Below are 27,332 nucleotides of genomic sequence, written 5' to 3'. Positions count from 1 at the left end.
TAAAAGAGTATTTATTTATTTATCAAATACATTGTGTAATATATCAAATATACTGTGTAATATATTCATAATATATAGGTAACATGATAACAGAATTAGGATAAAGCATAAGGATTATTCAATATGTTACAGCACATACATTTAATTAACTTGTTTACCGTATCATACTACCACACTAAATAGTATGTAGTATGTATCCTTCAGTACGTGTTCTACATACTATTGTACATACTACTTAGTATATAAGTGTTCGCCCATTAAGTGCAGCCTTTTATTTTGAAAACTGTTCATACCCGGAAGTAAAGCGGAAACGCGATTTATGCATGTTTTCAGCTTGAAATGCAGTCAGGTCGCTGTGCTGCTGAATGATGGTGAGTCATATGTGAATAAATAAGTGACTTTACAAATTGAAGACAACTTCAAGATAAATAAGTAATGGGACTTATGTATTTATTTTACACATTTATCTGAATTCATCCAAACTTTCACTAAGCTGGGTAATTAGTGTAAATCTCATTTAGTTGTACTTGAGCAGGCAGCAGGTATGATAATGATAATAAATGCATGATCATTTTATTCTGCAGAGGTTGTGCTAGAATAGTGAATTGTGGACTTTCAAACTGGCTGAAAATGACATTTAACAACTCTGGAATTAAGCTTATACAAATTATTATAAATATTATACAAATATTTTAATAATGTTTATTTAGACTTTTCTAACAGAAATAAAAATACACTTTTGGTGTTTATTTGATTCTATGAATTGTATCCCCAACATATTTTAGTACAGAATTTGTCAAAATCAGAATTTCCAGAATTCTTAACTTAATGCTTTCCCATATTTATAATTTTACTATTATTAAAATAGATGAAAAACTGTATGTAATCTAATCATGTGACCCCCATCAGGCTTTGTTCTTCTTCTTGTTCCCCTGGAAGCTCAGTGAAAGCAAACGTACTGAAACATCGGCGTCTCCATTTTTATAAAATAATGCTACAGGAAATAACTTTAATATAATAATAATAAATAGTTTTAGCATAAAATGCAAACACTTGCTGTATTTATAGACTAAAATGTAGAAATGATGGTTTACTGTAATGCATCTGCTGCACTGGAACTGCAGTTTTGCACTTGTTTCATTGCCATGTTGCAATATTTACACTTTATATAGTCCAGTCTACAGTGCATCTGTCTGGTCTTGTATATTGTCTTGTATATGGCTAGAGGCACAATATTGCAACTCGTTGTATGTGCCTATTAGATGGAATAGCAATAAAACTGGGATGGCTTGACTGAAAGCTGAAAGTAATCTGTAAATCACACTGATTTTCCTGCAGGGATGCAGTGATGGCGGTGGTCAACCTGTCCTTTGCTGCTTGCGGCTTTCTGGGTATCTATCAGCTTGGCGCAGTCGATGCTCTCCTCACACATGGACACAGGCTGCTGTCGTGTTTGAGAGCCTGCGCTGGGGCATCAGCTGGAGCTCTGGTGGCTGCTGTCCTCACCACCGCTCCTGACAAGCTGGAGGTAAAGTTAACCACAGCAGCAATAAGAATTAAAACAACAACACTAACAACTGTAACAACAATGACAACATCAGTAAAAGCAGCAGCAGTGATGACATTGACAATAAAAGCAGCAATGACAGTGATAACAAAACAACAAAAAAAGCAACAATGCAAAGCAGCAACAATGGTGACAATGAAAACAACGATGATGACAACAAAGACAGCAACCACAACAATGACAAGAGCAACAATAAAAGCAACATAATAATGAAAGCAGCAGCAATGACGACAACAAAAATGAAAGCAACAATGACAGTGATGACAACAATAAAAGCAACAATGACAAAAGCAGCAGCAATTATGAAACTGACAAAGAAAACAATAAGGACAACAACAATGATAGTGACAACAACAATGACGAAAACAACAATAACAACAATAATAACACAGTGATAACACATTGATGAAACTAATCTAACTCAGGCTTCAGTTTGAGGAAGAGATTCTGTCTCCAGAACAAACTTTTTGCCTAAACCATTAACTTTGTCTTCTCTTCTCCCCCAGCATTGTAAAGAATTTACCTACAGATTTGCCAGCAATGTCAGAAAACAGAAGCTTGGTGCGATCACGCCTGGATACGACTTCATGCTTGAGCTGAGGTGAGGTGCATCTTCTGCAACAGCAGCCATTAAACGTACAGACACACATATATACATATATATATATATATATATATATATATATATATATATATATATATATATATATATACACACACACATATACACACATATACACACACACATACATACACACATACCCATTATGAGTTGATGAAAGCTTACACAATGGGCTTTCAACAGCAGGAACTATCGATACATACCGCACATGAAGAACACTTTATGATTTTAAACCAGGTACAATCTGTGGGATCTCAAGTTGAAAGCTTCTATTCAGTAGCAGTGGAATGATGCTGAAATGTATTTTCACACTGATATCGACTTAAACGTAGCTGTCAATGATGGCTCAATTAACCTCCATTTTGTGGTCACTAGCCTGGCCGTCTCTTTAGATTTTATAACTGTATAATGGTTACGTTTATTTGTAAATGTTCAATATAGCTCACTTATTAGACATATAAGTTTAGAAATATGAGTTTTGCTACAGTGCTGTTATGAGAACTGATAGGCTAATATACCAGCTAGCTAGAGCAAGAAAAAAATTAATTTGATTTGGAAGAAGTTTTTTGATTGAAAATTTGATTAATTTTCTATAATAGCATTTATTTGTGTTTATTCACTTCAAATGAGAAAAAAGAGAAGCTGGTGATAGAGCTACAGTTTATAGCTGCCATAACTAAACTAAATTGTTTTGCAGAACATTAAATGTAACTATAAATGGATAAAAAGTACATGTCGGTAGCAGGTAGCAGATTGAATGTCCTGGTGGTGACAGTAACTCAGGCCCCATCACACCACACCGTCATTGATTATTTTCCTAAAACAGCACACCCCTAAGCGGTCTATTCCTTAAATATTTTACATTGTTACTCTCAGGACAAAATGACCTACATGTAATCTCTCTAATATAAATTAGAGATAATTTTGCATGATAATAATAATTTTGCATTTTTGCAAGACACCTATGAGTCCCAGTAGAGTGTAACAAGTAGCTGAGGTCAGTGGAGGCCGAGTTTTCAGTCACCTTGCTTATGTTTTTGTAAGAAATAATGCCAGTCTCTGCAGAATGAACTCCAAATGTCATTGGAGGAGAGGAAGAAGAGGAAGAAGAAGAAATGTGATTGTGATTATGTGTCTTATCTGTTGGTAATTGTTCCTCTGTTTCAGTCTAAGGATTATCCTCAGCTAGTTAGTCTTAGGTCTAACTCAGTTTAATTGTACAGTTTTTATTACTTGGATTATTATTATGCTTGAATCTGATTGGTCAGAAGGTGTGCATTATGTTTGTGTAACCACACAGCTCGGACACTAGTTCCAGCTGTAACATGAGCAACAGGTTAATATTAATGCGTTCGTTTTGCTATGGTATTGTTTCTATAGTAACAGCTCATATACAGGGACGTGTACAGCAGACACTCAGCATAATCTAAGACTAATAATAAATGGATTAAAAAAACAGTTTAACAATGTAAAAGTATAATCATTGATGTGGTGGTGGTTTTTTAGGAGACTCGAGTGTTAGCGCTTTGTAGCAGTCACTGTGCTTTGCAGAGTTTCCCAGCACAGGAAAGTATTTAGGACGGAGGAGTTTACGCTTTCCGGTTTCTCAGTAAAAAAGTAAAAGCACTAGCTGTGGTTTTTTTTTTTGTTTGTTTGTTTGTTTGTTTTTTGAAAGAGAGAGAGAGAGAGAGAGAGAAGGATTGGTGCTGGTGAGGGAGCAACCTATAATATTGCGGCTATAATATAAATGATGACAGGAACTAACTTGCTTCACAGACGTTCCACTACATTAAAAACTAAATACAAACCATTAAAGTGAGCGAAAAAATTAGTTGTTCATAAATAAATGAAACATCGTAATCATTGGCAAATTGTTGTCGTGTAAGCAAAATAACACCATCCAGATCGTGCCCTTATATAAAAATAATCCAGTGATGGTACTCTGCTTCGTGTCACGGCACATCACACCACCCCGGCTTGGAATATTTTCATATAAACACACAATCTGTCTTTTATTATTCCTTATGTATCCTAAAAACGATCCTAAATTTGGTGTACAAGGGTTACATTTTACACTCATGGTATACTATGTACTGTTTTTTTTTTTTTTTTTTTAGTATTAGTATTAGTAGTATAAGTATTAGTAGATGCCATGCTAATGCCAGCTCTATGTTTTGTGCACACTGTATCTTTCTCAGCTCAGGAGCCAAACCCATTTCAGCTCGTCTAATATCGTTTGTGTTTCAGGGTCCTTGAAGTTTAGAGCCAAAGTGGGCGGTCAGCCTCCATTTATTGTGCAACCATTATCACGCGTTTTCCCCCTGCTGGCGAGGCACGGCTCGTAAAACAGACGAATAAGCCTGTACATTAACTTAATCGCCTCTGAAACTCGTACTCGCTCGGCCCTCCGTTCTTCCTCTTACCCAGCCTTTGGCGCGGCGATTTTTTTTCCCAGACCCCCGTAAGATATCCTGTTAAATAGCAGCAGCGTGGTGATGTTTGAGCAAGAGAGGACGTCCTTGTGCTATGCGGTTACAAGATAATTGTTTGTGTGTGTGTGTGTGTGTGTGTGTGTGTTAGAGAGAAAACAGGACCGTCTTGACCTTGAGGTAACTCGATGCACGTCCTCCAGAACGCATTCATTTTGCCGAGCCATGAAATATGAATCAGTGATGCCGTTTTGGGCGCAGCGAGCGAGAGCATATCTCCCACCACAGCCATATTAGATCTGTCAGAGAAGAAGAAGAGATCTGGATGAAAAAGTTCATCCTGTGTGTGTGTGAGTGTGATATTCTTAAATGTGAACACAGATAAAACCGACACGGCAATATATATATAAAAAAAAATCATCAAACTTGCCTTGGCTTCAGATAAACTGTGATCGAGGCCTCCATCCATCTGATAAAAAAAAAAAAAAAAAAAAAGTCCAAAACTGAATTCCGTCACCTCCCGTGTTGTGCCTGAAGCAGCTTGGCCAAACAGATTGTGTAATTATGGGATGGCGTTTGGGGAGACTTGGCGGCGTTGTTAATTATGCAGAGATGACAAACGAGCGTGTGTCTTGTCCCCGGCCTCCAGAGGCGGCATCGACCACATCCTGCCTCCCGACGCTCACCTGTTGGCCAGCGAGCGGCTCCACGTCTCTCTGACCAACTGCAGGACGGGGAGGAACAGCATGGTGTCCAGCTTCCCCTCCAGAGAGCGGCTCATTAAGGTATTCACACTCCTCAGGGTAACAGAGAATGATTTATAGAGCAGCTCTGAGGGGACGGACGACAACACGTCAGTAAGTGAAGCAGTAATTTAACACACAATGTGATCTTTCACACTGATTTTATTAACACTGTGTTACTTTTCTCTCTCCTTCTATCTCTCCCTCCATCTCTGTCTCCGTCTGTCTCTTCCTGCACCCGCTTTATTATCCCTGTTCTCTTGCATTGGCCTTCTCTCCACTTAACCTTTCTTTCTTTCCTACTTTCTTTCTGTTATTGCTTTATTTCATTTTTTCACTTTTCCTCCTGCATTTCTTTCTTTCTTTCAGCCATTTTTCTTTTCTTCCTTTCATCCCTTCTTTCTGTTGTCCCTTTATTTGATTTTTTTCTTTCTCTCTCTCTCTGGTTCTTTCTTTCTTTAATTCTTTTATCCTTTCTTTCTGTTGTCCCTTCATTTCTTTTTTCACTTTACCTCCTGCACCCTTTTTCTTTCATCCTTTCTTTCATTATTTCATCCTTTTTTCTTTTTACTATCCCTTCCTATCCCCTTTTCTTTCTCCCCCTATATACTTCCTTCACTTTATCCATTTCTATTTTTCCCCTATTGTTATTCATGCTCCCATTTTTTCCCCTTTCTTCTAGTTCCTTCCTTTTTCCCTGTTTCCCTGTTTTCTTTTCTACTCTTCCCCTTCTTGCCCTCTCCTCCTTTCCTACTCTGCATTTTCTCATGTCGTCTTTCTCTCTCTCTCCCTCTATCCCATCTGCATTTTTTTCTCATTCCTTCCTTCTCTGCTTAATTTCTCCCTTTACTGATCGTCTTCCTTTCTTCCAGCTCTCATGCACCCTCATTTGTTTCGCTACCTGTTTACTCTTGTACACGTTCGTGTTTCCCTCGCTCTTTTCTCCTTTTCTTCTCTGCTGATCTTTGAGTTCTCTCTCTGATCGCTGTGTCTTGTCTGTTTGTGTCCTGCAGGTTCTTCTGGCCAGCAGCTTTGTTCCGCTGTATGCAGGAGTGAAGCCAGTGGAATTCCAGGGCCAGGTAATGCGCAGTAGTGTGAGTGAGCGTCAGTGAACTGTGTGTGTGTGTGTGTGAGATTCATAGCATATTGCTTCAGGATGGCCGATTCCAGCCTGTTTGTCAGATGGCAGTCAGTGGATGTGGCCACTGCACTTCAGTTTAAGACGTGACAGTACACGCCAGCATACCTGAAGTTGGGCGATGTTTATATTAAGTCTGGATGAAATCATTGTTTCTATCCTTTATCCCATTCCTGCAAACACACTCTCTTGCTTTTTATTCCAGTAGAAATGGATGGATGGGGGTTTCACAGACAGTCTTCCCATCCTGCCTGTGGGACGGACCATCACCGTGTCTCCGTTCAGCGGCCTGCAGGACGTGTGCCCACCTCACAGGGGTCACAGGAAGCTGAACCTTAGACTGGCTAACATGACCGTTACAGTGAGTCTGTACACAGCTAGCTTGCTATGTCGTATCTGGACAATCTAATCCTGTGTCACGGAAAATAGTCAGTTATTAGACGTCAGATATGATTGACATGTAAAGAATCTGCGTGTGTGCCATGTGTTTATTTCATAAATGGCCTGTTTAAAAATCTGTCTTCATCTCCAGTGGTTTAGCCGTACCATTTAAGATTTTTGAGCAATAACAACGTTCACACCAAACGTAAATAAAATTCAGAAAAGCCGATTCAAACTCTCAAACATGTTAGAAGTCACTTTTGCATTTTATCTAGATGAACTTAATAGAAAAAAAAAGCAGGCAGGACGGTGGCCTCTTTGGTGGATGGAGGAGCTGCTTATTATTAAGTAGCGATCACACCAGACCTTTACCTCACTGCTTTCTTCCTGTGGCTTGCTACACATCTGGGAGGAAAATAGTAAGCCTCTCTTCCATGATAGTTTTTTTTTCCCATATTTTTTTAATGCCTGCTAGGATTTTCTTATGAGCAATACTGGCACCTTTGCAGTTCAACAGCTCTTGATTTCTCCCTGTAATTGACCAAAGCATTACATTTTTACATTTCTTCATTTGCTGGTATTTTTTTATTCAGACTAACCCTGGGATTTAAACTCACAACCTTCACTACTATGCCCCCGCTACTCCAAGCAACATTCATCAATGTTTTATAGGAATACATTTGGTACGCAGCAGTGTGCGTATTGAGCAGAGGCACTGATCCTTTTGCCTTTGCTTTGATTCTCCTCTCAGCTTTCCACTGAAAACATCAAACGACTGAACCAGGCCTTGTTCCCGCCATCCCTGCTCCGAATGCAAGGGTTACATCAAGAAGGCTACGAGGATGCGCTGCGCTTTCTCAGGACTGAGGGCTGGACACAGGCGTAAAAACAAGGGCTTTATTTTAAAAGATTTATTTAACCTTGAATGTCTGTGTACAACAATAAATCGACTTTTTCAGGCAAGTTTTATACAATGTTTGTTGGGGTGTATAGGGTCATTTTTAATTCTAACATCTTGATTGAAGTAATATATGTATATTTTATATAACATATTAGTTTATTCTTAGAATAAGTTGCTGCTGGAAATTGTCTGTTTTGACAAACTGTTTCTTAAATAAAAGTTGAATTTTACATTAACATATTTCATTCAGTGACTGAATACATTTTCAAATGTACTTTTTTTTGGGCTTAGTAGAAATCAGGTGTTAATGCGTGGTCCTGGTGTGATGCAGGGGGTTTTGGAGTATGGCGCATTGGTTTATCAGTTTATTGTTGCTTATGAGCAACAAGCAGCATTAAAAACAGCCAGCCTGTGAGCAGTGAACAAGGAATGGAAACGATTTTGATTCTCTCAGAAATAAGAGTTCCAGTTCCCTTAGTGCCATGGCTCTCGAAGTGGGGTGTGTGAAACATACCTAAGGAGTCTGTGATGTTTTAAAATTTAGTTATAGCAGTGGAAATCACAACTACTGAATTTCTTATTAAATTCTTGTAGCTTGTTTTACAGGTCACCTGAATTTAATAGGTTTAACACAAACCTCAATAATGCCCATCAAACTGAACCGGAATCTAATGACAATTCTTAATACAAAATGAAGTGGAAATTTCTGGAATGAAAAGCTCCATGGCTCTAATAAATATTACAATCTACAAACATTAAAATCTACAACATATTAGTGTACACATTTAAATAATGAGCTTAATGTTGATTAGTTGGATTGCGTTCATCAGTCTAATTTTTTTTCAGTTAAAGGGAAAAAAATGTCTGTCTCAAAAAAATTTTTTTTTGAACCCTTGGCCTAGAGAATAATAAAGTGAAAAATAACGTGAAAATTTTGCAAACCTAACCTCTACTAAATACCTCTATCACATTCCTCTTGTGGCCTTTGCCATTCACGTTACATAAAAATGAAGTTGATAATGTAATAATAGCAGTAGTGATAGTTTTACACCTTTCTGATACTCAAGGTTGCTTTACAGGAGAGGAGATAATGTTGAGAGAAGAGCTATGTTGGGATTTGAACCAAGACAGAAGAACAGTCCCTGTGAGATTGTGTCTTATTCCTGAGGTACTGCATGTCCTGCCCCCTGTGGAGGCTGTTCTGGTTTTGGGAAAGTGTGCTAAACTCAAAACAGGCAGCTGGTGTAACTGTTGAAGTATGGGGGGAATGTTATGTGCATGGAGCCTCGAGTCTGGCAGCTGAAGTTTGAATATATTTGAAGTTTATTTCTGGATTTAACCGAGATGCCAATGTAGAGAGAATTGGCTTAGCCTAAGCATGACATTATGAAAGCAGGAAGCAAAAATAAGTGGGGGTTGACGTTGTGTAGCTGAAGGAACGTGCCCTCACAGAGCTCTTACTGGAGTGCAGAATCAAAGATGAAGCCTGTCTTATTAGAGAACACTATCTTCCCAAGCTAAAACTTGCAGCAGTATCCCTGCCACCAGTTTTCATAACACCACCGTAACGGAATTTGTCTGCAGGTCCCTCGGTTTCATGCTCGGAGAACAAGCGTAACCACGAGAGAGGCTGTTTGAACTCTGCGAGTCATCTAACCTCTCTGAGCAGCCGTTTTGCTTGGCCTTGATTTCGCCAGCTGGTTATGCTTCCCTGGGGAAGGGTGAAAGATTAGCGGTGTGCTATGTGTGTGTTTGTGATATGAAGACAAAGTAAAAGAAAGAGAGATGAGGAGACATAAAGACGCCTTCAACTTGGCTTCAAGCAGCCTGATGGAACTCTGTTCCATGGGAAACAATTGTGCACTGAGCCTGCAGTGTTTTTGCCTACCTGTTTGATAAAATGTGTTGTTTGCTCTTGTTCAACATTCAACATGAGGTGGCGTGCTATGAAAGTTCCACCAAAGCAGAGACATTATTCATGCTATAGTTTCTCTAGAGCATGTACGTGGGTAATTATGAAGCCTAAGCTGTAGTTAGATATTTATCATTAGATAACTGAACCTGGAGCCAAAGCCACCAGTTTAATATCCAAACCACTAGAACTGATCCATGTTTCCACCAGTTTAATAGCCAACCCAATAGAATTAAGCTATTTTCCACCTAAACTGCTAGAAGTGAGCCATGTTTCAACCAGTTTAACAGCTATATCTCTACAACCAAGATGCTAGAACTAAGTCATGTTTTCACCAGTTTAATAGCCAAACCACTAGACCTGAGCCATGTTTCCTCCAGTTTATTAGCCAAACTGCTAGAGCCTACCGTTTCCATGAGTTTAGTAGTCAAACCACAAGCACCAACCCATTTCCACAGGTTTAATAGTCAAACCTCTAGAACTCATGTTTTCACCAGTTTAGTAGCCAAACCACTAGACCTGAGCCATGTTTCCAGCAGTTTAATAGACACTGTGTTATTTGTTGTTGTGTAAATTGCAACATGAAACCTTTTACAGAAGTTCCACCAGAAGAGATACATGAATGCAGTGATTAGATGGTAACACGGCAGCTGCTTCAATTAGTCTCCATTAGACACGAGCTGCATATTATTTACTGAGCACCATTAAGTTGATGCTGATGAATGAATCAGCTTTGTGGATCACTGGCGTCGCATGATATCCCATTCGTCTTGAAACATACGACACAGCGTAGTTGAGACATTATTCATGCTATGGATTCTTTGGAGCATCTACTGTGGATAATTATGAAGCACATGCCATATTTAGATATTTATCATTTGATAATTTCGTTGCAACATTCTTTGTATAAACTTTTTTTAATACATTTTTTGCTTCCTCTGAGACATGAAGCCAGTTAGCCACTTCTGTCTAAATGTTTTCAGTTCTCCTATGATGTGATCTCGAATGATCTATGATCTTGCTCATGCTACATCATAGGGCAATCTGAGACTGTTGGAATTTGAATTTGCAATCTCCCAACAATCAGGCAAAAACTTTTCTGTTTTGTAACTAAGAAGCCCTGACACAATTGTTTTGAAAAATTTTAAGGAAAAAAAAGTGCTGTATATTCAGAAGGTTATGAGTTCAAACCCCAGGACTACCATGCCACTTTTTCCACAATCATGAAACTGGAGTAGAAACAAAGAGCCTTTATAGGAACCAAGTCATGTTTACACCAGTTTAATATCCAAGCCACTAGAACTGAGCTGCCAGAACCAAGCCATGTTTCCACCAGTTTAATAGCCAACTCTTGGTCTGACCCACATTTACATCTGTTTAACAGCCAAACCACTGGGCCCAAGCCATGGTTCCACCAGGCAAAACACTAGAACCAACCCATTTCCACAGGTGTAATAGGCTAGAACTGAGTCATATTTTCATGAGTTTAATAGCCAAACCACTAGAACCAAGCCATGCTTCCACCAGTATGTTTCTTAGCTTCACTTCGTATTTTACTTCGTCATGTAAATAACAGTTCTTGTCATAGTGATGAAATGATGTCACCACCAAAGCACTAACAGCATATGCTGGTGGAAAACAGGTACCAGAGGCCCTTGACTGCTTAGCTCTATGCTTGTATCCTGTCTCACTTGTTAGTTGGATTGGGTAAAACTGTCTGCCAAATGAATAAATAAGTCATTACGAGACAGTTTAGCTTCATCCACCGTCATTAGTTAGATGCCCATTGCAGAATTAACACTCATAGAACAGCTGGGTGCTGCATTTAAAGGGGGAAAAAAAGTGTATATTTTTACCCAGCTTGTAACACATGCACCTGAGGCTAGAGATTCCCTGGCTCACACGCCTGGTATTCCTCGTTCTTTCCAATGGAAATGTGGCTTCAAGAATTGAAGAAGCCCTAGTGTGCTTGTTTTCTGGAGGCTTCCCAACATGTGTATTCATTTGCCTATGTAATTACACCCTGCTGTGTCATGAGCCATGAGCCAGCGAGTGTGGAATAAAAAAAGGAAAGCATAGACTGCTGTGGGTAGATGGCTATCTTGCACTCAGAAGTCTGTCCCTAGCATATGTGTGCGAACCACTTTGTTGCACAAATGGGACCAAGCCGAGCCCAGCCGAGCTGCACAGGTTCTTTTATAAAGAGAAAGGTTAATGTCTGGCAGTGTGCCAAGCATTTCAGGATTTTCTTGAGGATGAAAAAGGTTGGAAATGTCAGCTGTGGAACAAAAAGTCTTTGTGAATAGGGCCTATATTTGAACCATATTGGGTACCATTGGGGTAAACAGCACAGAAATGGCATATGAGGTCTTCAATGTGATGGACTGGAATTTGAAACTAAAGGTGTGTATTGGGACTTGGATCCCATGTGACCCAACAAAAAAGTCACCAGAGCTGGCTTCTATTGTTGTCCAGGTGGTCAGAGATGCAGCTTGTTCATTAATTTAGGAACATATTGGACATGGCAGATTGCTCGATTACACACATTCTTATCTTCATTCATTTTCAGTAAAATCGCTTTAGTATAATTTACTAATTGGTAACTGTGGGCAGATATAAAAAAAAGAATACCTATCAAGATGGGTCGGATTGATCATAATACCTTCAGGAGTGGGTTAGCCTCTATTTTAAGCAATGGTTAGGGGACTAAGGGCAGGGAGTGTATCTCTACAGCACATATGCTGTGACTTGGCACGGTCCAGGCGATGAGTGTGATTTCACTGTGATGCCAGCCAGAGTAAACATGTGGTCATGGCCAATACTTTCAAACTTGCCGGCATGCCAATAATCCAAAAATATTTCACTAATCTAATCATTACAGTGTTGCCAAATTGTGGAACTGTAACTTGGATTGCAGATTATCTTACACATATTACTACAATGCAGAAAATGGTCCTAAACGTCGTTTCCCTTTTCCAGGGGTTCTTTTCATATTGTGTCAAACTAATAAAGAAGAAAACAAATAACAAAACAAAAGACACTTTTCACACTGCAAGAGAAGTATGGTGTTCAATCCCCCCTCCCCCCCCCCCCCCCCCCCAATTACTCGGGTTAATCATTTGATGCCCCATTTCAAGTGGCAGGTAACACAAAAGGGTTCAATCAAACCACCGGCACCACAATCGGCACTTAATTGTTAATTAATAAAGCAAAGTGTTTACAAAAACAGAGTTTAATTTAATTATATGCCACACGGCACGTTGAGCCATTTGGAGGAAAGTAAATCTTAGTCGTTCCGCTGTGAATACGAACAACAAAACCTGCATCAATCTCATTAACTGTTGACTGGAAATAGCATTTTTCCCTAGCAGTTATCAAAAAACTGCTTAATGAAGTTCAAGGCAGAGAGAAATTAAAGACGTCGAGATGGGATGCATTTCTCTTTTCAAATGGAAATGGACCAGCTGGCTCGAGGCAGTGAGTAAAAGGATGGCTCTACAGTGGTGTTGGCATCAACTCTACTCTTTAAATAAACCATCTACTCCATTGCCAGGTGCTCCCTGGCTCCAAATTGCCATACTATTACCACTTTTCCAAGCATACGGTCTTAATCGAGTAAGCCAGCCTCGCCAGTGTCTTACCTCATGCTCCAGATAATTCTCAGTAAGCATGTTAAAGAGATAAATGAAAGTTCTCAGTTTGGGATTTGAACCAACTCCCTGTCATAAATGGATTGTGGTTCTCCAAGCATCCTAGATCAGAGAGAATCAGTACCATCCTGGGACTTTTTTCATTACCTGAGAGGTTTATAATCATATGCAGTATCCAGCAAGAGTGATTAAAGTCTAAAGGCCGGCTCACATGGGACATGATCTCAGATGCAACAGTGTGTGCGTAAGTGAAGTATAAATCACTGAGTTTAATTCAAAATCATAATCTACATAGATGTCATGATTGTGCAACCTGTAGTTGCCCATCAAAGTGTCTGCACGATATGATACTCATGTTACACAAACACCAACATTACAGCAGCTACAGTCACTCCCTCATCAGTCTCTCTTTTCTCTCTCTCTTGAAATTAGTAAGGCTTAAAACGACAGCATGTCATGTTACAGAACAAGCACAAAGCGCAAAGTCCTCTGTCCTGAAGACTTTCCCATGGCAGGGTATTATAAAGCACTGACACTGGAGACTCCTTCCAGCCTCCTTATAGAAATCTCCTTATAGAAAACCTCATTATAGCAATGATTAGACATTTTGTCTTTGTTAAATAACAACTAATTTTTTTAAAAAGTACAAATCCCTGTGCAAGTTGTTACTTTAGTGCATTAATACAAACTCAGTAAATTCAACAGTGCTGTGGTATAACAAAACAGTAAGCAGTTACATAACATTAAACAGTTAATATCTCTCAGTACAAAGAACATAATCACCAGAAATGTCAATTCACCTATTCTTAACTGATAACTGAATGCTAGAGTTGCCCAAACAGGTTCAAATCAAAGTGCCTTGTTCTTTCTCCTGCAAGTAGCACAGATGCGACTGGTGTGGACTGATTGAAGTCTTTACAGAATGCTTGACACAACACGCACAGCATGAATTCAGGGTATGACCCATAAAAACTGACAATAAAGATTAAAAAAAACAGACAAGTGAGGTGTTTGTTGTGAAAAGACATGGCAGAGACTGGATTTAATACCTCCATTAAGCACCATATTGCGAAAACCCGGCGTATGAGCATACTGTGATGGAAAAGCTTGCATCTTTTGCACCTGTGTGCACCTCAAAGAACTCAATGAAGCTTCCAAAGGCCTTTCATAAATCATCCAAACTCAAAAGAAGAGCAAGATTCCCTCTCTTTCACATCCTCTTTCATCCACTGAGACTGAAGCAGTACAGTAGATCAGGCTGGAATGCAAGTTCCAACACTTGCCAACGTGCCAAGGGATTTCAATATTAGCATGTGAACTCAGGGTCCTCCATATGGTCCAGCCGTGGGATTATGGGATTAAATCCTAGCCATGGGCTCAAGTGTGTGATATTTAGCGTTGCATTCCAAGGTTTCTAGGGTACTTTATCATTAGGTGAGACTGTGACACTGCAGGAGGTGGAGCGTTTCACACATCATTTTTCTTCAAGTATCGTCATATTGTTGCATCGTCAGGATTTTGCAAATCATAGGTGCAGAACTCAGGGTTCTTTTTAAGGTTCTACATGTCCTAGGAATGGGATTAAGCCTGGGATATGTTTTAGCTTTACAGTCCTGGATTTCTGGGGCACTACATCATCCAGACTGACTGCATTTTCTTCAAGCGATTTGTTTAATCAAGAGATAGGATTTGCTGCATTGTTTCTTTGCAAAAGTGTAAAACCATCCACATTTGTTCAATTCATTTCACAGTTAACTTACACTGAATCAAGTCATGCTTTTCTATTACTGGGTATATACACAGCCATCTTTTCCATCTACATATGACAGCCGTGGAGGGCTGCAGTGGGACTCATTTTCAGCCCAGGAGTTGCAGGATGCAGATATGTCCACACCAACTGGAGCAGACCTGTTGAAAAAAAAAACCTCCCACATGATACATCCTGACTCCCAATTATGGATGTAACAAAATATGAATCCATCATTTGAAATGAACAGATAATGTGTTCTAAATGGATACAAATACAGATGCAAAGAAGAGGTACACTATTCGTTTTTTTATGCTGTTTGTTTTTAGAAAGCTTGCCAGAAAGGGTCATGGGGTATATGGTTGAGACTAGAGGTGGGCATCTGCTAATATCTTAATTAGTAGGTAATAACTAATTATGCAAAGAATGGTGGGGCCTTCACTTGCTAAACCCTGTGTTGTAGTTTGTTGACAATTTTTTTTTTAAATCTGGTCATATTAAAAATTAAACAAAAAGTAATTGGAGAGATTTTTAATCAGTAATGTGTAAACACTCTGCACCTCACTGCACCCTCATTCCCTTTGTGTCCACTCTACATGCAAGGCAGGTGTCATTACACACCTATTGACTCATTTCTTTTACTCGCCCTCGCCCTCTGCTGCATTTCCCACAATCCCACTCTGCCAGTCTCTTTGGCACATGCACAGCTGGTGGAGGGAGGAGCAGCATGGCTGGAGCCAGGGCTTCCAGAGCATGTGTGTGGCTGAGAGCTGGTCCTCGTTAGCTTTAACACCTTGTGTGTGCACCCTCTCCACCTCCAGTATCACCTCCAGCACGGAGCTGAAGTTGGGCTCTGTATCCGGGGTGAGTGGGTTCATTTCAGACGGGTCCCTTGACAGATCATAGAGCAGCGGAGGGTCGTGACGGGTCACGTAGGCCTCAGTGCAGAAGCAAGCGTGCGTGTGGAAACAGGTGGTAGAGTTTTCAGGGTAGAAATTAGGAGTGAAGAAAAAGGCTTTCCATATTGAGGTACCTGGTAAAAGGAGACAGGCAAGTTCAAAAAATAAACCTTTGTGTGTGTGTGTGTGTGTGTGTGTGTTAAGACTCACTGTTAGCGGGGTGCCACCTCACAGCATTCAGAAAGGCATTGCAGTAATGGAACAGAAATTCATGTTCTGAACGCTGCACTCGACCCTGCAGTAATGGCATGAGGTCACGTCCATCTATCTCCCTGAAAATTACACACACACACACACACACACACTGAGAGCACTGTTTGTTTTGCTATTTTGCATTATGAATGTATACAGTGTAGTATACAGAAGCACTGTGTGTGAAAATCCAGACATTTTATTCTCACCTACTGGCCATCAGGTGCATTTTTGACAACTTTTGACGTTTCTACTGTAAATTTATTCTAGTTTCGAAGCTTTGAGAGCGGCATATAACCAATCAACCCACATTTGTCCAAGCTGTCATTTTGATTGACAGCAATGCCATTTAATGACAGACCCACCTATCACTGGGTATGCTAGCTCCGGCTAATTTCACCACGCTAGGGAAGAGGTCCATGTTACTTGTGACCTCATCAATAACCTTTCCACCAGGTAGCTTTCCCGGCCAATGAAGGATCCCTGGCACGCGAATCCCTCCTTCCCAATTGGTTGATTTCCCTCCTGCTCGAAAAGAGAAGTCATCATTGAGACACTGTTAGCATTTAGAGTGTGACATAAAATAAGGCCATCTTTGGATTAAAAAAAAAAGTCTTTTTTAATTAGTGTTTATTTCAAGAGCTCTTGAAAATGAGTGCTCTTAGTGGACACTTGGCATTTCAAATAAAATACTTAATTACCATCGGAGAATCTCTCACCATGCAGACACACGCAACTAGCATTTTTCTGTCTTTTTCAGCTTCAGCAGACATAAAAAAGCATCTGTTTTCACTAATAATATCTCCTATTTATAACTTTGCTTAACTCACAGCTGTTCTTCTGACAGTTGGTCACCTCCTTACGATTTATAACTATTTCCTATAAAGATGGCTGTTCTACCCACTGCTCACCTCCCTCTGATGTATAAACACACCATAAAAATGGCTGTTCTACTAACTGCTCACCTCCCTCTGATGTCTAACTACTTACTGTAAAGATAGCTGTTCTACTAACTGCTCACCTCCCTCTGATGTCTAACTACTTACTGTAAAGATAGCTGTTCTACTAACTGCTCACCTCCCTCTGATGTCTAACTACTTACTGTAAAGATAGCTGTTCTACTAACTGCTCACCTCCCTCTGAAGTATAACTACACACTAGAAAGATGGCTGTTCTACTAACTGCTCACCTCCCTCTGATGTATAAGTACTTACAATAAAGATGGCTGTTGTACTAATTGTTCACCTCCCTCTGATGTATAACTACTTACTGTAAAGATGGCTGTTCTACTAACTGCTCACCTCCCTCTGATGTATATATACACTCTACCTTTATATATGCCGCTGTAACCTCTGTGAACCTCGCCATGGATGGATATTTCCTCTAAGTGCGGGCCTTGATCTGAGGTCAAATAAACCAGCGTGTTATCCTTCAGCTTTAGCCGCTCCAGAGTTTTCATTATCTGACCTGGGACCAGAAACAGGACACATTGTGATAATACAACTGGCCTATGGTTATCAGATGTATCATCAACGTACAAGGAAGAAAAACAAAAACAATAATAATCTAGTCTATCCACCTAGAAAGGATTTTGATGCTTGATTACTGGCAAACTGACTCCGCCCACAAACAGTCAGTGGCATATAAATGAGACATGCTCGCATGTTTGCTCATGAGCTATGAGAAAAGATGTTTTTCACAGAAATTTCCCCAGTTACTGCCTGCCAGGCAAAAGTGCTGTAAATCTCACACAACACTGTGTAGGCTCATGTCTATCAGACAGGGCTCCTCACATATCCGATAGAGCTAGCTCACTAGCTCTAGCTAGCTAGTATAAATACAATGTACAGAACCAAACTATCACCTCTGGTCGCTTCCGATGTGTGTATTTTTATTATCAATCAGTTTGTTCTCTAGCTTGGGAAAAATATGATTTGGATACTGTTAGATACCTGGTAGTTTATTTTAAAATCAGTCCAACAGGGACATTAATTTTTGAACACCACGACATCACAATCATTTACAGCATCCTGTTGCTATTCAATAGTTTTGCATAGCAGTTAGCAGCATGTAAACTCAATACCCTCACATGTTTGCTATGGGAAAATTTGTAGCACTGTTTTTCACAAATGTTTCAGAAGTCTGGCTTGTGGGAGTGAAAGGTCTCAACTTTCCTGATGGTAAAGTCCAATAATAAACAAACATAATTAGTAAGTTACACATATTACTACACTGGGGGGAAAAAAAACACTTCCTAATGGAAACTGGCCTAGTGGTTTCCATTTACCCGTCAGTATCCAATTATTTTAATGGTTAACAGGAACAACTGGGGTTATTCCCATTAGAAAGTGTTTTCTTTTCTGAGCAGAACAGCTTGCATATTACAAACATGATTTTGAGGAATCTACGAGATTCTTTAAGCTTTCCAGAAACGGATATATTGCTAACCAGCTTGCTAAATGGGTAACCACTCTGAATTCAAATCACATAAAATAATTAGTAAAGCTTTTTTTTTTTTTTTTTAATCCCTGTTGCATTTAATTGCACCAGATGGGTATAGATGACCAAACTCGTCCATTCTGTAAAACGAACGCTAGGCACTGTGGCCTCCACCATTAAATGCTCATTTACTCATAAGTCTTTTACAGCCAACAAAATAAAAACTAGGCTGACTTCATGCAGTTGCACAGACAACAGAAGTGCCTAGAGATTATAGCTGTTGTAATTAGCACTGACATGAAGATAAAGATGTTATCACAAAAAGCGCTCCTCCTATTTCTGAGTTCTTTTAGCTTGCAGCTGTTATATTCACAGCCAGTCTCGCTCCATGTACTACAGTATAATTACAGCTGTCCCACACACTGCTCGTGTTCTTCCTAAGTTTTGACATGCGAACTCCAGACTCAGTACCTACACTCCAGTCCACCTCCATGACTGCATCTCCGTACAGGCCATGCTGGCTTTTACCGCGGAAGTGAGGAGAAGCGAACAGAGCTGTGTGAACTTGGATGAAGGAGAAGAAGAGCAGGAACGGTCTCGCAGAATTCCTGTCAAACAATATTGAAAAAGCTTTATTAAAGGAGGCTTTGTAAAGGACATTATAGCAAATCTTCTTGAAAGCTAAGCAAACAGATAAGAAACCGCACAATTATTTGCAATATAAATATTAGCGATATACTGATAACAACGCTGGTATTGATCCGATACCATCCTCGTTTACTCATATTCATAAAAAAAGGTTCGATACCAACATGATACTATGTGATGTAAGCCCGGTGTACACTGTTGTGCTAATGATCAGACAAAGAATGACAGCAACCTGGACATATTTCACATATTACAAATTGTGTTCTGTGAAAATATGAAGAGATATTATAGCAAGTCCTACAATAAGCAACAAGTAACCTGAAAAAATGTCTTAAGGCGTTTAAACGATATCTTTAATAGAGAATGAGCATAGTGCGCCATGAATTGCGTGCACATAAAAGTGTGGAACAGTAAAGTGAGTATGCAGAGAAACTGATGCATGTGTGAGCACTTCATTTCTGCGAGCACTGAGACACGCATGCTTCTTTCCTTCTCGCTTGCCAAGGTCTAAACATTCCTCTCGAGTTAAGGTGTAATTCACAGCACTTTGCACTCATTTTTAATGGCCATGCTTGCTGATACTGCTCTGTGCACTCACGCCTGCCTCCCACACACTGTATTTTAAAATTACACATTAAATGCCATAACATTTTAAACATAATCCTCAGCACAAGGAGTTTATTGCTAGCAGCACACAACGGCAACCAACACAAATAGAGCTAAATGAAAAGATCATAAATGTTTATTGATGCAACTGCCCTTAGACGTCCATTATTATAGGTCATTTTCAAGCAAACAGCTTATTTGTGGTCATCAATCATACACTGCAAATGTGGTGGGTTAGGTTGATAAAAATCTGGATTAATTCTTTAATTAAGAAGGGGCAACATTCACAGACCTCTCCAGGAATTCGATGGCCTCTTTGGTCATCTTCTGTGTGAGATTCTCGGACACGTATGGCTGTTCCACCACCTCGTATCCTCTCATTAAGAAGCAGTTGAAGTAGGGGAACGTGACCACCCACAGGAAAAACAGGGCTATTGTCATAAACAGCGTTGCCCCCAGGAACAGTGCGAGCTTGCGGGATATTAGAACCAGTCCTTTAGCATGGAGGAGGAGCAGGGTGGCGACGACGGTGCCCAGAGCTTTGTAGGGAATGTGTTTTCGGACTTGGTAGAAGACGGAGCCGTGGCCTGGCTGACAGTCGCGCAGGTTGGTCATGGGGATGCCATAGAAGTGCTCGAAGCCGTGAGCGCTGGGATGGTGACAGTGATCAGTGTTGTGCTCACAGTTCAGGCCCAAGTGCCATTTTCCTGTGAAGGATATATACAAATTACGTAAAAAAATTTTTAAAAAAAAGTACAAAAAATTGCATGTCATTTACATGCATTGCGAATGATTCTTTCTTAGTGCTTGTTAGTTTAGACAGTTGCCTTGAGGCAAAACACAAATGTTTTCCATGCTCTTTAAAGAAAACAAAAAGGGAACCATGGATTCTAAATGAACCACATGAATATTACATGTTGAATGTCTTTGGTACATTAGGAAATGGTTTGTATGATGTGTGAAATATATTGCATACCAATCAGAGCTGTTGCATAGCCTTGCTCTTTTAGTATCTTGGCGAATGTGATCTCCTCCTTAGGAAGGCCTCCAGATACTGCAGAGATTATATACACCCCAACACGACCATGACTGGCCATTCCTGCAGCGAAATCACACACACACACACAACATTATAAAAGGAAGTATGAAGGACTCTAATAAATGTGGAATTTGGTAGAAAATGCTGTTGAATGGTACTTGCAGAAGAACACTGTAATGTAGGTTGCACTATGTCAGAAAGAATTCAGGGCTGCATCACAAACCAAATAATGTGCACTAAGTAGTATGCCTAAACAGTAATCACAATAATGGTGTACTGGAAATACTATTTATGCCTTTTGACTTCGCACTGTTCCAAAAGAGCTAGCTCACTAACTGCATCTAGCTAAAATACAGTGTAGTGAACAAAACAATCACTTCTGTTCACTTGCAACGTGTGTGGTTTTTTTTTCTTACCTGATCTGTTCTTTGTGTATTTTGTTATCTAATCTGTATTTGTTGTTCTCCAGCCTGTGAACAACATTAGGCATGAGCTGGAAAATGTTAGCAAATTCCAAAAGTTTGGACCAGTTGGAAATTTGGCATTTTCAGAATTGCACAGTTTAACTGATTCTTGGGGTTGTCAAAATTCGAAAAGATTCAAAATCAGAATCACCTCCATAACAACAATGTTGTTAGAAGTGTTGTATGTTGTTCTTCTTGCAAGCATCACTGGAGCTATTTTTTTTTATAATTAGAGAAGACTAAAATTAATTGATGTTATAGTGAACTGTACCAGGATATTTTATACTAAAAGCTGGATGCCTCTCCCAAGAGATTAAGGTCAGTCATGAGGTTCACAAAAGGTTTGGCACAAATACTTCCAGAACAACACAGAAATAGTTATGGGAACAGAAAATCAATGTTTCCTGAAGGCCACCTCAGTCTCTTCCTTTGAAAAAAAAATTTATCTCATATAATGAGGACAGTCTACATGAACAAACCTAAGAACATGGAATTTATGATGTCATGCATGGAGGAGTACAAGATCCTCTACAACCAGCCGGAGCGAGTTTGCTTTGCCCACAAATCATCCTCCAACACATTTTACAGTAACAATAACATTTTGTAGAGTCTGTAAAAAAGATAAAGTATTGAATACTGTCCTACCATCAAGACCTCCTGAAACATATAACTGCATACAGGTGATGGAGCTCTGTGTGCATGTGCAGGTGACTTTATCCTGTGCCATATCTACAGTGATGTGAGGTGACAATGAATTTGGCCCCTGATCCAACCCCTACTTTTGTTAGACATTCCACAAAGAGACTCACTGTTATTATTCGTAGTAAAATATTGTTACTGTTGCTGCAGCTTCTCAAAGCAGGATGCCATACTCTAATGTGCACATTCATGAGGCCCTGCAGCTGCCCCTTAATGTCTCTTTTTTAGTTTAAGTCTGTTTTTAGTGTAGAAATGTGCTGTTTGTTTGTCTGTGCCAGTATGTGTTCTATCAGCATATTGTTTTACGGTTGTCTTTGTTTATCGTGAAGTATGTTGTGGTTGCCAAAAAAAGTGATTTTTTTATGCTTAATGATCAAGCATAAAATGAAGTGTAGAGGTGCAAATACTTTTGCAACCAGTGTTTTGCAAAAGAAGTTAATTATCTCTTGAACTATTTAGGAAAGAAAAACTATACTTTGAAACTATTCTATTGAAACTATTGAACTATTCTTGAAAAACTATTACAGCATCCCCATACGCTTCAGCTCCAAATATCCCTAATTGGATGTGTTATTTAATTGTTATTCAAAAAAAGATTCTTTTTCTTAAATTTCTTAAATTCTTATTCTTAAACTGTCACGGGTTATGTAAATAACTGCACATCTCATAACTAACATTTCGCTTGTTTTGATAAACCATCATATTTGTGTTCACGGATTGTTACAAGTTGTTCCCATGGTAACATGACAGAATGTCAAACCACAATATTTAGACATAATTAGATTAATTAAGTTTACAAATACAAATTCAGTGCCTGCCTTTTGCTGACATTTTCTTTACCATTTTCAACAACATAGTAATAGGCCTGTCTGAAGACTTGCCAGAATAAGGTCTAGCTTGACAACATACAGCATAACTTCTCCCTCTGCATAAGAGTAAGCTATCATAATGAAAAGCCTACAGCCTGACAGGTTTACCACAGAGCCCTGTAAATCTTCTGCACTAAAGCACATCACACCTCCCATCCACTGAAATAACTACATTCCCTACTGGTTCACAGCGGGGCTGTGAGCTAATGCTGACCTGATCGTATGGGGTATCTGCCGGTGAGGAAGGCAGCTCTGCTGGGTGTACACAGAGGAGAGGCGGCGATGTGCTGGGTCAGCTTCACTCCATCCTCCGCCAGCCTGTCGATGTGAGGGGTCCTGCAGCACAAAACACAAAGCACATCCATTACAAAAAGACCTATTAGCGCTTTCTTTGCAGTGAATGACACATAGGTGAATGTGTTTCGTGGCTGACAGGGGATTCAGTTATAATGACTTTATCATATCAAATATTAATTACATGCTTCAGCAGAAAATACAATTTACCCAGATTTCCGTCCAAAGGGAGTCGATCAGCCAATACATGTTTTGCGTCTAATGTCTGCTTCTTTAGTTTTACACTCAGGCTAATGTAGCTAACAAGTAATGGAAGTCCGTCTCACCCAAACTCATTTCTGCAAATATCTGCCTCAAATCACATCCAGTTCTTCACTGATGACAAATCGACTCATTGATGTGCTTTAGAACACAGTGTGACGTGTTGTAATCTATATTCTTGCACCTCCAGAAGCCTTGGTTCAGTTCTTAGCGCATGCTACTGTCTTCACTAAGTTACAACTGGAATCATAAGGGACCAAAATTGATTGCTGTTATAATCAGTTTTGCCACAATATTTCTATATTGGTTGCCTCTACCATTTTTAAGGTCATTATCTGAGCCCGAATACATCCAAAACATTGTATTCACGCCTCAAGCCAAGTGTTCCTGGGATAGGCTCTGGATCCCCCTCGACCCTGACCAGGATAAAGCAGTTACTGAAGATGAATGGATGAATATCATTTCACTCCCTAAGCCCCATCTTACAAAATAAAGTCACACAGACAATTTTACACATCTTGAGGATGTTGCTTGTAGCAAGTATATAAAGATTTGCACATATATTTATGAAAAGGATTTGGGGTGAGATAGACTTCTATTACTTGTTAGTCTGAAACTGACAGCTCTGTTGTTTTCCTGCAAAATTAGTTTTGGTCTGTTTCAGTGGATTCTTTTATTTTTCGTCTGGACATTTGTGACTTATTGACCATTGGGCTAATTTATCACCGTGGTCTCAAGTGTATAATTACTAAACATGTGGAAATAACAGCCAATTATATGTATTATATACTACTAATAACAATGCATTTTACTCTCTCTCTCCCTGTGGCTGTCAGCTCCTGACTGTCACCATGTAGTCAGACTTCTTTCATGCCTAAAGTTGACATTTCAAGCATCTGAGTTGATATATGAAGTATTGCCATTTCTTCTGAAAAACCTACACATGTGGATAAATAATAAATTATTATTTATAAACATAATAAATATTATATTATATTGCTATTATTAGCACATGTTGGCCGCCTTAGACCTGAAAGATGGTTTCATTTGTGGTTTGACGGTGTTGTGACATTTAATCCATGGGTCTTGTTTGGCTGTGGCTCTCAACTATCCTGTACTTATTTCTCCCCAGTGGGTGCAAACTTTTTGTGGCAGTTTTCATCACTGTCGAATCCTTAAACAGCTCTTGCTCGGATTGAATGCAAACGTAAAGGACACTTGCCTCTCTCAATCTCCTTCTCAGTCAATGCTCCTAAAAGGAATGACACTTTAATGAATGGATATGGGAGGAGGGACGGTGAAGAGGAGTGCCTCATCTATATCACTTTGCCTACATAGAGTGGGTCATCATCTATGACAACCCCATGGAGCGTCTGATTAAACCATACATTTCTGCCCTGACAACCTTTCTATCTAGAACCGCCGTATTTGTTCAAGTTGTCCTTCCAGTACGGCTGTTTGTTTGAGTTCTAGACATCACTTTTGCTTTGTATTGCTGAGCTGTTGTGTATGAAAAAGCACTCAGTCCCTGAAGGGTTTAAATGAAAGCCGACAGTGACGCCATGCAGCCTACTTCAGAGTTGTGTTTCCATAGCATCCAAGGTCTCCTATTCCCAGATCATCCACCATCATTAGGACGAAATTAGGCTTCAAAACAGCCCAAGCTGAAGGAGCGCACAGCAGCGGGCCGAGAAAGAGCAGGGTCCATGGAGACTTCATTCTGCGTAGGGTGAAATGAAAAGACAAAAAGCATTCAACAACGAATTCTTCTTTGGCAATATTATCCTCAGCCCATACATTTATTAGAGTAGCTGGAACTAAAAGTGCAAGGCCAACCTGCCAGTGTTATGCTTTACAACTGCAGGGTATTATGCATGGATGAAAATGTCAGTGTGCTCACATCCTTACACAGGTCACATATGGTGAGGTGTACAGGAACATCATTATAACCCTATCCACATTCAAAGCCAAGGCTCAACACTACACACTGAACACGTTCAAATACCACATTTCACGTGTATTATCATATCCCAAGTGTAGTATGTGGTATTCAAGGTTACCTGACACGAGAAATGAATTATTAGCAGAGTTTCACTGCGTCGAATACCAAGCAGCTCCTTCCTTCATGTACGAGTGCACTACACAGAGTGAGAAATAATACTTTCAGTAGTGTAAATACCTCCACTGAACTAACTCACTAACTCCACTGACACAAACAGGTCAAAACAAGGAAGTTAACGCTGATAGTGATCACGTGACCTGCGCCTGACGTTTTGATTGGACAATCTATTCGCTCCAAGTTATCTATTTTATATATATTTTCTATTATATATTATATATCTATTTTATATATTTCATACACACACACACACACACACACATATATATATATATATATATATATATATATATATATATGTATATATATATATATATACAATAGAGAGAGAAAGAGATAACAAATGTTTTATATTAATATTAAAATATTAAATATTTATATTATCTATCTGTCTGTCTATCTATCTCTAACAAATACGCTTGATTATTATTATTATTATTATTATTATTGTTGTTGTTGTTATTATTATTCGTATTGCTATGTCTGAGTCTAAATATAAATAGAAAGTCTTAAATAGTTTAGTCTTAAATAAGGCTTAAGGCTTAAGACTTAAATAAACTGAGCAGTGTCCCAACTTGTGAGCACGTTGTGAACAAGGTTAATTCATTTAAACATGAATTAAAAAAAAATAAATAAATAAAAAATAAATCAAATATAATTCTTGAAAGACTGAAAGGCCAGTCTGAGCTTATAACGACACTAATGCAATGACATGGTAATGGCAAATTAAATAAGCAAAAATAATTTACATATCATTTTGTTTTAAATTATTTTCATTGCTCTAAATTGGTTGTCACTTATTATCTCTATATTCTGTGGTATGTTGAAAGTCTGCTGTCGGAATTTTTACACTTTTACACAAAGGATCACATATGCTCTTGTACAGTCAAACAGCGCCACCTGCTGTAAATAAGCAAACCCCCCCCCCCCCCCCCCCCCCCCCCCCCCCCCCCCCCCCTTTCCAAAAAGAATTATATCTAGCTCATGTAGATATTTTGACCAAATCCCTTCAGTATAATCAGCTGCAAAGCATCCATGAAGCTAAGACAATAGTGTTATGTGGCCATTCATTCATTTAACCCCCTTTCTTTGCAACCTTTATCTGAAAAATATGAGGTTAAAATATTACGCTACAACAACTACTTAACTGCTAATTTAATTACTGATTCAAGTGTTTGTCTTGCTGAACTTGAGCTGTTAAAGTACTGGTGTTGAAAACACTACTGGAGTATGGCTTTATATTTCATTATTTTCTCTTTTTAATCTCAAGCTGTGCTTCAATATTGTTGCTATTACACTGTAGTATGATTGCTAGTGAGACTAGATTACATGAGAGAGTCAGTACGCTCCACTAGTTAAAGGTACAGTTTGTCATTTTTGAAAGTGTTTCTAGACCAATAATAATGACATCATTTCAAACATACATTAGAAAATCTGTGAATGACAACACCACCATGCAAATGATATCACTACTTTCATATTTTTAGGCTTCTGTTTAGATTCTTCTGGCCCATATGTTAGCTTCTATATATTGATTTTAAACAGATATTTAGGTTGTTTTGACATGACCTCTAGATGTACTCCAATGCTCCAAAAGCTTGTAGTGTGCCGTGGTCTTCTTCTTCCTCTGTGGTCTGAACAATGGTTAATTAA

The 27,332-nt window shown here is 39.2% G+C and overlaps 2 protein-coding genes across 4 annotated transcripts; one reads left to right on the top strand and one right to left on the bottom strand.

Moving 5' to 3' along the window:
• The first annotated feature begins 270 nt into the window (after positions 1 to 270).
• On the top strand, positions 271 to 8,017 carry pnpla4 (patatin-like phospholipase domain containing 4). Of its 2 annotated transcripts, none has more exons than XM_026931696.3 (7): positions 271 to 371; positions 1,339 to 1,528; positions 2,074 to 2,168; positions 5,268 to 5,403; positions 6,375 to 6,440; positions 6,708 to 6,860; positions 7,632 to 8,017. In XM_026931696.3, exons 2-7 carry the CDS (start codon positions 1,349 to 1,351, stop codon positions 7,764 to 7,766), a joined length of 765 nt encoding a protein of 254 aa, XP_026787497.1. In that variant the 5' UTR covers positions 271 to 371; positions 1,339 to 1,348; the 3' UTR covers positions 7,767 to 8,017. The 2 variants fall into 2 exon arrangements, with proteins under 2 accessions (XP_026787497.1, XP_026787498.1); XM_026931697.3 differs by lacking the exon at positions 271 to 371 and adding an exon at positions 386 to 432.
• A 5,575-nt stretch (positions 8,018 to 13,592) lies between these two features.
• On the bottom strand, positions 13,593 to 25,793 carry sts (steroid sulfatase (microsomal), isozyme S). 2 transcript variants are annotated; one of them, XM_026932253.3, is made up of 11 exons: positions 25,621 to 25,793; positions 25,134 to 25,280; positions 23,220 to 23,341; positions 20,911 to 21,033; positions 20,227 to 20,641; positions 19,152 to 19,288; positions 17,571 to 17,708; positions 16,607 to 16,766; positions 16,200 to 16,321; positions 15,712 to 16,123; positions 13,593 to 15,251 (listed from the first exon to the last, which is right to left on the bottom strand). In XM_026932253.3, the coding sequence occupies exons 2-10, from the start codon at positions 25,277 to 25,279 to the stop codon at positions 15,729 to 15,731; spliced, it is 1,758 nt and encodes a 585-aa protein (XP_026788054.2). In that variant the 5' UTR covers position 25,280; positions 25,621 to 25,793; the 3' UTR covers positions 13,593 to 15,251; positions 15,712 to 15,728. The 2 variants fall into 2 exon arrangements, with proteins under 2 accessions (XP_026788054.2, XP_026788053.2); XM_026932252.3 differs by having other exon boundaries at positions 13,593 to 16,123.
• Positions 25,794 to 27,332: the final 1,539 nt, after the last annotated feature.

The sequence above is a fragment of the Pangasianodon hypophthalmus genome, chromosome 26 (assembly GCF_027358585.1).
Source record: "Pangasianodon hypophthalmus isolate fPanHyp1 chromosome 26, fPanHyp1.pri, whole genome shotgun sequence".
NCBI lineage: Eukaryota > Metazoa > Chordata > Actinopteri > Siluriformes > Pangasiidae > Pangasianodon > Pangasianodon hypophthalmus.
The sequence above is the reverse complement of the archived record's forward strand: the minus strand, read 5'-3'. Positions and strand labels throughout refer to the sequence as shown.